Here is a 10,936-nt window from a genome sequence, read left to right as displayed (position 1 = left end):
CTTTTTGTATCTTAAATTCAGTTTTCATATATCTTTCTTATGTTTCACTTGTATAGATTGAAAATGCCTTTTTTATGAATCTGGCTTATGGACATTTTTTAAATATTACATGTATATTTTATAAATATTGTAGCCCAAATGTATTTCAATTACGTGCATATAAAATTAAAATATAAAATTATTAATTGTTTAATTATTTAATTAAATTATTTATATTATATTTATACAATTTTTAAAGAACTCTTAAATTCTCAAATTCATCGAGATGTTAATTAAATTAATACTAATATTTGGTTTAAGATATTAAATCTTTTTACCTGATAGAGGCATTTATGGGTTGGGTTTAACCAAAATTTTAGGCTGTTTGCTTAGTCTAGTAAAAAATGGGCTTAAAATTTTGTCTACACTTAGTCTGGATAAAATTATTGAAATCCACTTCTGGTCCGGTTTTTCAGTATTAATTTTTATATTTTTATTTTATAATTTTTTAAAATATAATACATCAAAAATACTAAAAACATTAAAATAAATATTGTTAACAAATTGAAAATAAATAAATATATATATATATATATATATATACTTAAATAGCACTAAAATAAGTCTAATTGAACAAATAAATATCTCTAAAATAATAATAAAATTAACAATAAAATAATAATTATACAATATTTAAATAATAACAATAAAATAATACCAATATAATAGTGAAATAGTAGCAAAATAGTGAAAATTAACAAGAGAATAGGAAAAAAAAAGCTACGAAAAAGCAGCAAAATTTTTTTGTATATTCGGATCGGGCAGAGCTCGGGCCAAAAAAGTATTACTTAATGCTCGATATGTTTTCTAAATCGGTTTTATTTTTTATCTAAACTTATTTTTTAGATCTATATTTTTATCCAAACTTTCTCACTTTTGGGGCGATTCTTCGGGTTAAGTCGAATGACCCGGCCCATGAATAGGTCCACCCGCTAATATGGACAAGTCATGAATATGAGTAAACCAAAACAATTGAAACACTTAGATCAAAACAAAATTTAAATCATATAATATTAATTGGTATCATGCGATAATAAATTCGAGTTGAGTGAGCTCTAAGTTGCAAAAAGTTGAATTTAAAATTGTAGTTTTAGGGGTGTGTTTAAGAGCTTGTTCGAGATTGCTTTTAGAATGTATTTTACAAAACACTATGATTGCAGAGCAAACCCAAATAGGTTGGGTTTAGAACCAAAAGCATTTTCAAGACGTGCTTTTGGGGTCGAAAATACTAATTCATTACATTAAACTCATTCATATCTACCCAAATACAAAGTGAAGTAACAATTTTTTTCATTCAAGCATAACTTTAGGATTTATCTACAAACATCCAGTTACAACCAAACCAACTTTTAGACCCATGTTTCAAAAAAAAATTGCAGACATGGTTCTTCAAGGTATGATAGTTGTTTAATGAGTTATTTCATTTTTATTTGTTTCGGTTCTTAACTTGTGCTAGCTTAATGTTAAAAATGGATATGGCATAGTTTAAAATTGTATGATGTATGTTTTGGGACTAACCTGCAATCAAGTATCGATACATAGAAAGCATGTTTATATTGAACAAAGGTATTGATACCCATAGAACGGGTATCAATACATAAGCAAATTAAGTAATGGCACTGATACCTACTATGGTAGTATTCATACCATAAGAAAAGTTTTAATAGGTTATCAGTGTTGCAACATCTGTTGTGAAGTTATATTATAAGAAATGTTTATTGAAATAACCATGCATGAGAAAAAATCAGGTGAAGCACAAGTCAAAGAGATTCTTGATGGTCATGATTCACGTTGCATGATTTATTTCAAAATGTTATCAACTGTATTTGTATTACGTTTGGTTCGCTGTAATGGAATAGAGTTGTAATGAAATAGGGTTGTAATCAGTAATTCAACTGTTTGATTGAATGGAATGGAATAGAACTGTAATAGTATTCTTGTATTGGGTTGAATGGAATGATGTTGTAATAGCACAACGAAAAAAATTAAAATAACCAGAGTACCCTTAGCAGAATTTTTTTTAGGTTGATGATTATTGTTATTGTTATTAAATTTTAATAAGATTACTATTAAAAATAATTTAATAAAAATAATAAATAATTTAATCATATTTTAATATTATTATTTAATATAATTTAATAAAAATAATATATATAATTTAATAATATTTTAATATAATTATTTTTATATTAAATTATATTAAAATATTTCAAATATTTTATTTTATATTTTCTAAGTGACTAATCTGAAAAATTAATTTTTTTTTGTTATTTAATATTGCATGGAATAGCCATTCCAAAAATAGCTATTATGAGAAAACAAATAATAGATAAGTAATGGTCATTCCATTACATGAGTATTACGTTCAATCAAACAAAGGAACAAAGGAATCGTTTACCATTCAATGGATAAGGGGGAATGATATTCCATTCCCCCCAACCAAACATGGTGTTGAAGATTGTTGAGGGTTTTGAAAACGATATAATTTGTAAAGTTCTAAGAAACTTTTTTTTCATGAAATGTTTGTTTGTATTTTTTTTTCATATGTTGAATGTTGGTGCAAAAGTTTCTCAATCTTAAGGGATATTTCAAGGGTTCGTATCAATAAGTCAATACTTTACAATCACGCCTGAAAAAGTTTCAAAGTTGGCTATTAATAGAATTGTAATTGATGATTGTACTTTTAGGTCAATATGTGCATGCATACTAAATATGATTATTTATTTGGGGTTGCATATGTGCAATTGATAATACACATATTGCGAAGATTCTTTCACCAAATGAACAAATTCTCTAGATCGAACGAAAATGGGTCTCAACTTAAAACATTATAGTTTAATTTGATTTTAATTGATTGGTATCTAATGACATATAATAAATATTATCTTGTTGATTTTGGATATATTAAAAAAGAGGTTTTCTTGAACCATATAAATGAGAAGGATATCATTTACTTTGACTTTAATAGATGCAGACTTATATCTGGTAAAGAAGAAGTATTTAGTCATGCACATTTATCATTATGTAGTGTGATTGAGCAAACTGTTGACATACTTAAAAAAATGGGACAATTTTAAGGGACATGCCAAGTTATAATTTTGAATAACAAAAGTTTATCGTTGTTGCTACAATGACGATACACAATTTTATTCGAAAACATGGAGGTTTAGATGATGTGAATGTTATGAAATGTGGAAATAATGATAGCGCATATGAGAAATATTATTAAGCCAAACGATATGCATGATGGTGAAAGTGATGATGATAGTCAATTCAACAATGCACTTGATTATGCAATAAAAGCTATAAGATGTCATTACTTGTAGTTTAATGAGTTCACTTTAATTTGAAAATATTATTATGTATTATTTTGTAATAATTAAATTGCATAAATGCATAGATCTAAAAATAATTGTTATTATCAAACTAATAATAATTGTTATTATTATTATTTTGTTCAAGTATTTGTTAAAATATTAATAATACCAAATATATAATTTATATACTTAAATTAAATTACTAAAATATCACTTAAATTAATTAATTTAATAATATTAACTAATTTCACAATAATTATGATTATCAAATTAAAAGTGGGTTTAGATAAACAATGTTTAGCTTACTTTTGTCTCACATTACATTGTTTTTACACTCAAATAACAATATCACTACAATATCTAATCTCACTGTTACTACTATTTTTATACTAACTACAAATAAATGCACCATCCATCCAAATCCACTTAACATTAGCATTTGTCTAAGTTTCTAACATGAATATTTTGACTTACCACAGCATCGTTCACAACATCATCCACTTAAAATTTACAAATCATACTTTTTGCACACTTCTGAACCATAAAGGCAATGCCAAAAGTTATTTAAGCTAGATTAAGAATCAAAATTACAACTTGTATGTGGGTTCCACTTTAAAAATAAGGATTTATTCATTCGCTTTGCACATCCCAAATGAGGCAGATGAAATAAAAGAATGTTCCTCATGAACATGGATGCCACTTAAATGAAAAGCATGTCTTACAATATCCACTTTGGTTCTCAAGTGAATTATCATATTATTAGTTCCCGATGAAATTACCACAAAAAACAGAGTTTCGGTAATCATCATTTGGGGTTAAAACAACAAAAGAAATGATAAGACCAACTCAGAAATACTGGTTGGGACTGTTTTATAGCCTGACCCTTATATTACCAAACATGTCTCAATAGCCCCAATTGTCATTGCGGATCTCATCATCAAATTTCTTTTTCAGTTCGGGATGTTTCTCAAAGTACTCATCTGCTGTCATGGTGCTGATCTTTTGCTGTTCAAATAAAGAAAAAAGAATAGAACAAAAATCAACAATTGCAATTACAATTACGATAAAGAGAAGATTCATTTGGGCAGTGTTTTGCAATTACCTTCAGTTCCTGAACGTCGGCAATTTCTTTCTCCAAACGCTCGGACTCTTTCAAAGAATTCTCTTCTGCTTCTTTCAATTCAACCAACTATTAACCACAAGTAAATAACCAAATCAGATGATGAAAAAGAAAACCAAAACCACTGAGACAGGTAAAAGAGGATCAAGAATGCTGTTGATTCTCACCAATGCATCAAATTTCGGTTTGAATTGAGGAGTGACTGTGTCAACAAACTTGGGGATCTCTACGCCTGAAAGAAAGCATATAAAATGTGTAAAGACTAGAGTTAATAACTCAAAATGTATATAAAATTAAAACAGATGAAATCACAAACTCCCCACAGCTTCATCGAAACCACTCACACAATAAACAACCGTGGATTCCAAAAGTTGTAGCCAAGTGACAACCCGGTTAGACAAATTCTATAATCAAAGCAAAAAAATTACACTAAAGAAAGAGTTAAACATTGTAACTAACCAGTATGGCAAGTAAACAGTGAAAAGGAGGCAGCTCCATTTAACACAGTTAATTCCAAGAAGGTGCTCGTGGAACACCTTACCGTAAAAAAAAACCTGAAAATCATCTAGTTCATTGGTTGAGTAACATTGTTCTTTTCTTTTCTTTTCTTTTTGTAACAAATAAAGGTCTGAGTTAAAGGTTATTTTACATCAAACATCCAAAGCATAGGAGTAATGAGAATCATAGTTGTTCTATAGAAACTTTTACAGCGTTTTGGACAAGAATCTGGTTTATATACAACAAGAATCACGTTTATATACAATATTAAGAACTTACCTATAAAAAATATAACAATCGATGAACACAACATCGTTATAGGCAATATGGCCATCGGAATAGGTTTAACAAAGATAAAAAATATCCACAATCGAAGAATGGATGACAGAATTAAATTCCACACTTCACTAATTATTTTGAGACAATAAAAACGAAAAAGGAACACTGTAGCTAGTCAAGGTGACCATATCATCATCCGAATCATAAAATTATCATCTCATAACAGGAAGCACAGCTTAAACAACAGTTAATTCAATTCACAAATCGAGGAAACTGCAACCATGTGAAGACTTCAAACATGAGGTAAGTAGACCATTTTTATGCTTTTAGGAACCCTACAACAGATCTAAGAATAAAGGGGGCAACTAGGAAATAGTATAGAATGAAAACTCAACCATGACAGAAAAAAAACTTACTCTCATAAGCCTCTTTGTACATATCCACCAATCGCGAGCCGATTCCTTTTCTATAATATTCCCAATCGATAGGCTCAGGTTCCTGCTTAACAGAATCAGATTATCACCAAGAAAGTTAATACAAGCATCAAATGAAAAATCACCCTTAATGACAAATAGAAGCTTCAAAAATGATTATTTATTTCAATAAATAACATTAATCAACCAAAAAAAAAGACTAAAACCCTAAAGATCTAATTATAGATTAACCCAAAGGTCCTAAGTTATTAAAAAAAACTGAGATGGGAGAGAATAGAAAACCCTAACCTGGCTGAACTTGGTCTGTAAAGTGGAGTTAACTTCATCGAAAGTGCGACGAAGAGTGGCGAACTCTTTGCGAGCCTCATCGGAGACCAAAAGCTTCGCCATCCCTTCCCAATCAATGCTCTTTCCTGCTTTGAAAGCCACATCTACTACTTTCTTTCCTGCTCCGCTCATTTTCTCGCACTTTCTCGCTTCCCAAACGTAATATTTTTTTCTCCACAACTTTTTTGGAGATGACTGATGAAGGCTGCTGCTTCTTGTTTAGGGAAATGAAATAATAATCTTAAATGGGAATTTTGATGTTTAATTGTGGACAAAATTGGAATTTTGAGAATTTTAAGATGGACCGGTTCGATCTACTTAGTTTGGGCTTAATCCAAATACCTCTGATCCGACCCATGATAGATCGGGCTTATGTGTCAACCAATTGGAAGTTTTGGACCGGGTTCATTAATTTATAAAACTCTTGCTTAAAAAAAAAAATATATATATATATATAAAAACTTTTATATTATTAATATTTTAATAATTTATCTATCACGCCTATTCAGTTTGGTATAAATTAAAAAATTTAACTATTTATTTTATATGAAAAACCTTTCAATCATTATATATATATTGACAATATTTTAAAATTGATAAGATAAAATATATAATTGATTTTATATACATGACAAGTACAAATATATTGAAAAATTTAATTGTTAGATTATTGAAACATTAATTATATAAAAAATTATGAAAAAGTGTAAAATCATTGATGTAAATAAATTCCTCTCTTGTGAAAAAAATGTTTAAAAGGCGAACAATCCGCCATCAATCTAATAAGGCGGGCTCAACTTAGATTAAGCATGGAAAAAAGGATTTTTTTTGACCTCTAACAAATTTAACCTGACTCGAATTACTATTTATTAATGAAAATATATTTCATTTAAATTTAATTACAAAAATATTAAGATTTTTTTTAAATTTCAAATGATTTAATAGTTTGACAAAAAATTATATAACATTTTATTTTTAAATTTAATTCACGGGTTGAGATAGTTTGATCCAAGTTCGGTCTGAGCTTAAGCATGATATTAACACACTTTATGTTTGCTCAAACTCTGCTTGGCTCGAAATACAAGTTTAAAATTTTACCCAAGCCCATCCATATTTTAAAAATTTTATATACTTTTCATTTATTAAAATTTTATATAAAATTATCTTAACATTTTTAATGTTTATATTATAGTAGTATTATATATTATTATAGATTTAATTTTTATGTGTTATACATGATATAATATATAAAAGTAACATAATATAAAATATTACAAATTTAAAAATAGGTTGGATCAAGCTCAAGTCTTGAATGCTCAAGTCCAATCCATATTTTAAACGGGTCAATTATTCTTGCACAAACCCTCCTAAATTTCAGATAGGTCTTTAAGTCTAAATAAATAGCTCGACCCATGAATAAATTTACTCAAGAGCTGCTTATGTTTACGATATCCTTTTTATTTTTATTTTGAGCTAAAAATATTAAAAGCTTAAGGCTAAATGCTTAAATTAGAATGTAACATTTTAAGACTTGCTGATTTAAGGACTAAACCTTTCAAAATGATCATATAAAGACCTAACCTTCACAAAAATCTTTAAATAAGAATTTTTCATGCACTTCAATCCAGTTTATAGTAAAAATTAAGTAAAGTTGACAGATTTAGAATAAAACACATAACTACTGCATAAAAAGGAAAAAAAAATAAAAACATAATTTAAAACTTCAGATATGATAATTGAGAAACAATTTTGAAAGATTTGACAGAGTATTTTATAAAAGATTAAACCATTATATGACCATTTTAAAAGATTTAACTTTACATGAACAACCTCTAAAATGTTGAGCTCAATTTGAACATTTAGCCAATTGTTGACTGAATTCCAAATAGTTTTTTTTTAATATCATTACAAATTGAAAGAAAAAGAACCCTTACTATCATACAATAATTTTATCATTTTATAATTCTAAATGTGATTATGTCAACGAATTTAAAATAAATTAAAAAAGAAGAAGATAATATTAAATTTCATAACTGCGTATAAAATATAACAAGAAAATCATAAATAAGTTTGCATTTTACTCTATTTTTAGCTTATAACATTGTTCGTGACTTTTACCAAAAATATCTGGATACCTATACGTTTTCATCATAATAGCATTCATTAACCTTAGGAATCCAAGATTATCCAAACTCGAAAAATCCAACTGTCAAATTTGAAATGACCCAATTTGAACTTAAAAAAAATCCAAACCTAATATTTTTAAAACTCAAAATGATCGGACCCAAACCAACCAGACCCACCCATAACGGCATTCTCCGCTTATTCAGCACCAACTTCGACGGTTCCTAATCATCATCATCAGTAAGAACAAGTTACACGCAAAGACAGCATCAATGGCAGAACCCAATGCTGCCCCAAGTTCTAAGGACTTGGGTCATTCAGGGGATTTGTTGTTGATAAACTATCTTCCGTGAAACAAACATTCAATATGAAAAAATCTTCCACTGAACAAATAGACCCTAAATGCTAGCAATTGATTTCTGTCAGTAAGAAGAATACTTTCAATCATGTTATCTTGTGTCTTGAAACATGCAAAACTCATGATCATGGTATTGACAAAACAACCACAACAGGAAAATTACTGTTGGGAAATCGAAATATATGAAAGCCAAACTCTAACAAGAGGACTATGCTCACGATGAAAACCTCATTACTTTCAAGAGTTTTGATTAAAAAATACAACACATCATGCAGAACATCTTGGATAAAGATAAATCAAGAATTTGTCTCATAAAAACTAACATATGAATTATATGAAATAAAATGATACCTGATGAAGAATTTTATTCTCCCCTAGACAAAGAAGAAGATGAAAATTATTATCCACCGACATCAAGGCTGATAAACCTCAGGAAGCTTGAGACCAACACTTGCAGCTGATTTTCCAAGTATTCTTTTCATTTCATCTGACCTATCAACCGCTATGTTGTATGAGAACAATAAGTCCTGCCAAATAAGTAGCAAAACCGGAAGCAAATCACATTCGTTTCTTTCAGGAAACTTCTTGCATTCAAAAGCACAAAAATGAAGCATTCGGTGGTAGCATGGATTGATACAAGTTACCGTAGTCCATACAAGCAGCATGAGAAAAAAAACAGGGACACTATAGCTATATTCCCATTAGAAAAACCAATGAACAAGCATCTTAAAGCCTTCTATTAATCCTTGGCCGAAAAGAAAGGCTTGTTTCAATCTTAGAAAAACCATGTCACATTCCCATAACATATCATCCAATATGTTTGGATATGGACATGAAGATATAGCCTTCCAAGAACCATCCGTAGAAAAAGTTTTTAAAAAATTGAATATACACGTGCTAGGCACAAAATCCGATTCCAACACTCACACCAGAGTCCACAGTCTAACAAGCAACAGCCAATGCTAAACTAGGAGAAAAAGACTCCTTTTGATTACTAGTTTTGCAGTTTAACTTTTATTTTATGAAAAATAAAGTTGTTGAGGATTAGACCCTCAAAAATTCAATATTGTCCCCAGTAGTTTTGTCTCCCAACTCAGCTGAGAGCCTTATAGCTTATGAGCTTGAGTCCAACTGTGAGCAAACTCTTCAATTTGTGCACGGTTTCATTCTGAAACGCTCTCACTCTGTGGGGCCACCAAGGCTTTTGGCAAAGTCAAGAGACAACATCCCAACCGAAGACAATACTTGACTTATGTGATGTATCCCTTGGACTCGTAGGGCTCTTGGCAGAGCCGAGGCGATTCAAAAAAAAAAAAAAAAGAAAAAGCAAAGGGCATTTAAATATAAAAATAAACATCTTTGGATAATTAGAAGTAAAAAGAAATCATCTTTTGTAACTAAGAAAATGCATAATATTACTTATATCAACAATTAGATGTTGTATAAACCTAGCAGACAAAATAAGATATGTGAATCTAAAATCAAAGCAATAAAACATAGCAATTACCTTGTGATGATGCACACTGTTAAGCAAATAAGTATAATCATTGGCAAGCTTAATTCTTTGAGCAACTAAAGAAGGGTCTGAAAGTTGACTGTTTTTCCTAAATTGCTCTGCTATATACTGGCTAAAATGCTTTTTATACTCTTCTTTTCCAATGTGGTTTTTCACTGCTTTGAGAAGGACACGATATACTTTGAATGCTTCCATAGCTTGTTGAGAACCCATTTTCAAGCCCTTTAATCTGAAAAGAAACAAGCAAAAGACTTTGCAATGTCAAGACTAAGCAATGTCGACACTAACTCTCTCTTAGGCATTTCATCGAACAGTATTAAGGTGTCAATGTCTGATTGAAATCTAGTATTTACCAATTATACTTTTAAAATAAACCCAATATTCGAAATGCACTAAACTAAAGATTAAAACGCAAAAACATGAAAGACGAAACCTATAATCAAGGTCCCAATGTGATAACTGATGAGGGAGTTACCTTCTATTAGATGAGAGTTTTTCGGGGTTTTTTTCCTGCTTTCATATTTATATTAGATTTGCAATTTTCGTTTGTTTGGTCTAATTTTGGTTTCAGTCCCTTTAATCTTTGCTCATTTAAAATTTAATCTCTATCCTTTTAATCTCGGAATTTTTTTGGCATAATGGTTAAATTAACCCCTAATATTTACCCCTTTTTTCACTTTGGTCCTAACTCTCAAAATTTAATCAAATTTCATTTTTCTAGATGGTAAAGTTGACTAAACCATAAAAATTTTAGCAAACTAAGGTGACAACTCATACCACAATTCACATGTACTTTATAAAAATATTTAAAAATAAAAATTATTAAATAATTCAACAAATTTCAAAAGGTTATAATTTTTAAAAAAAATTATGTATGGTAGCAATGAAGTATATGTAAACTGCCATACAAGATGCCACGTCAAC

At 29.1% G+C, this 10,936-nt stretch overlaps 2 protein-coding genes across 4 annotated transcripts; both read right to left on the bottom strand.

Moving 5' to 3' along the window:
• Nucleotides 1-3,961: 3,961 nt before the first annotated feature.
• On the bottom strand, nucleotides 3,962-6,261 carry LOC108480377 (ATP synthase subunit d, mitochondrial). Its single transcript, XM_017783357.2, has 5 exons — nucleotides 5,976-6,261; nucleotides 5,670-5,751; nucleotides 4,644-4,708; nucleotides 4,459-4,545; nucleotides 3,962-4,361 (listed from the first exon to the last, which is right to left on the bottom strand). Exons 1-5 carry the CDS (start codon nucleotides 6,144-6,146, stop codon nucleotides 4,260-4,262), a joined length of 507 nt encoding a protein of 168 aa, XP_017638846.1. The 5' UTR covers nucleotides 6,147-6,261; the 3' UTR covers nucleotides 3,962-4,259.
• Nucleotides 6,262-8,072: 1,811 nt separating this feature from the next.
• Nucleotides 8,073-10,597, bottom strand: LOC108482055 (uncharacterized). Of its 3 annotated transcripts, XR_008274172.1 has the most exons (4): nucleotides 10,488-10,597; nucleotides 10,004-10,241; nucleotides 8,848-9,023; nucleotides 8,073-8,362 (listed from the first exon to the last, which is right to left on the bottom strand). XR_008274172.1 is itself a non-coding variant. In XM_017785158.2 (3 exons), the coding sequence occupies exons 2-3, from the start codon at nucleotides 10,223-10,225 to the stop codon at nucleotides 8,910-8,912; spliced, it is 336 nt and encodes a 111-aa protein (XP_017640647.1). In that variant the 5' UTR covers nucleotides 10,226-10,241; nucleotides 10,488-10,597; the 3' UTR covers nucleotides 8,711-8,909. The 3 variants fall into 3 exon arrangements, 2 of the variants coding, with proteins under 2 accessions (XP_017640647.1, XP_017640646.1); XM_017785158.2 differs by lacking the exon at nucleotides 8,073-8,362 and having other exon boundaries at nucleotides 8,711-9,023; XM_017785157.2 differs by lacking the exon at nucleotides 8,073-8,362 and having other exon boundaries at nucleotides 8,711-9,023; nucleotides 10,446-10,502.
• Nucleotides 10,598-10,936: the final 339 nt, after the last annotated feature.

Source organism: Gossypium arboreum, chromosome 1 (assembly GCF_025698485.1).
Source record: "Gossypium arboreum isolate Shixiya-1 chromosome 1, ASM2569848v2, whole genome shotgun sequence".
Taxonomy (NCBI): Eukaryota; Viridiplantae; Streptophyta; class Magnoliopsida; order Malvales; family Malvaceae; genus Gossypium; species Gossypium arboreum.
The sequence above is the reverse complement of the archived record's forward strand: the minus strand, read 5'-3'. Positions and strand labels throughout refer to the sequence as shown.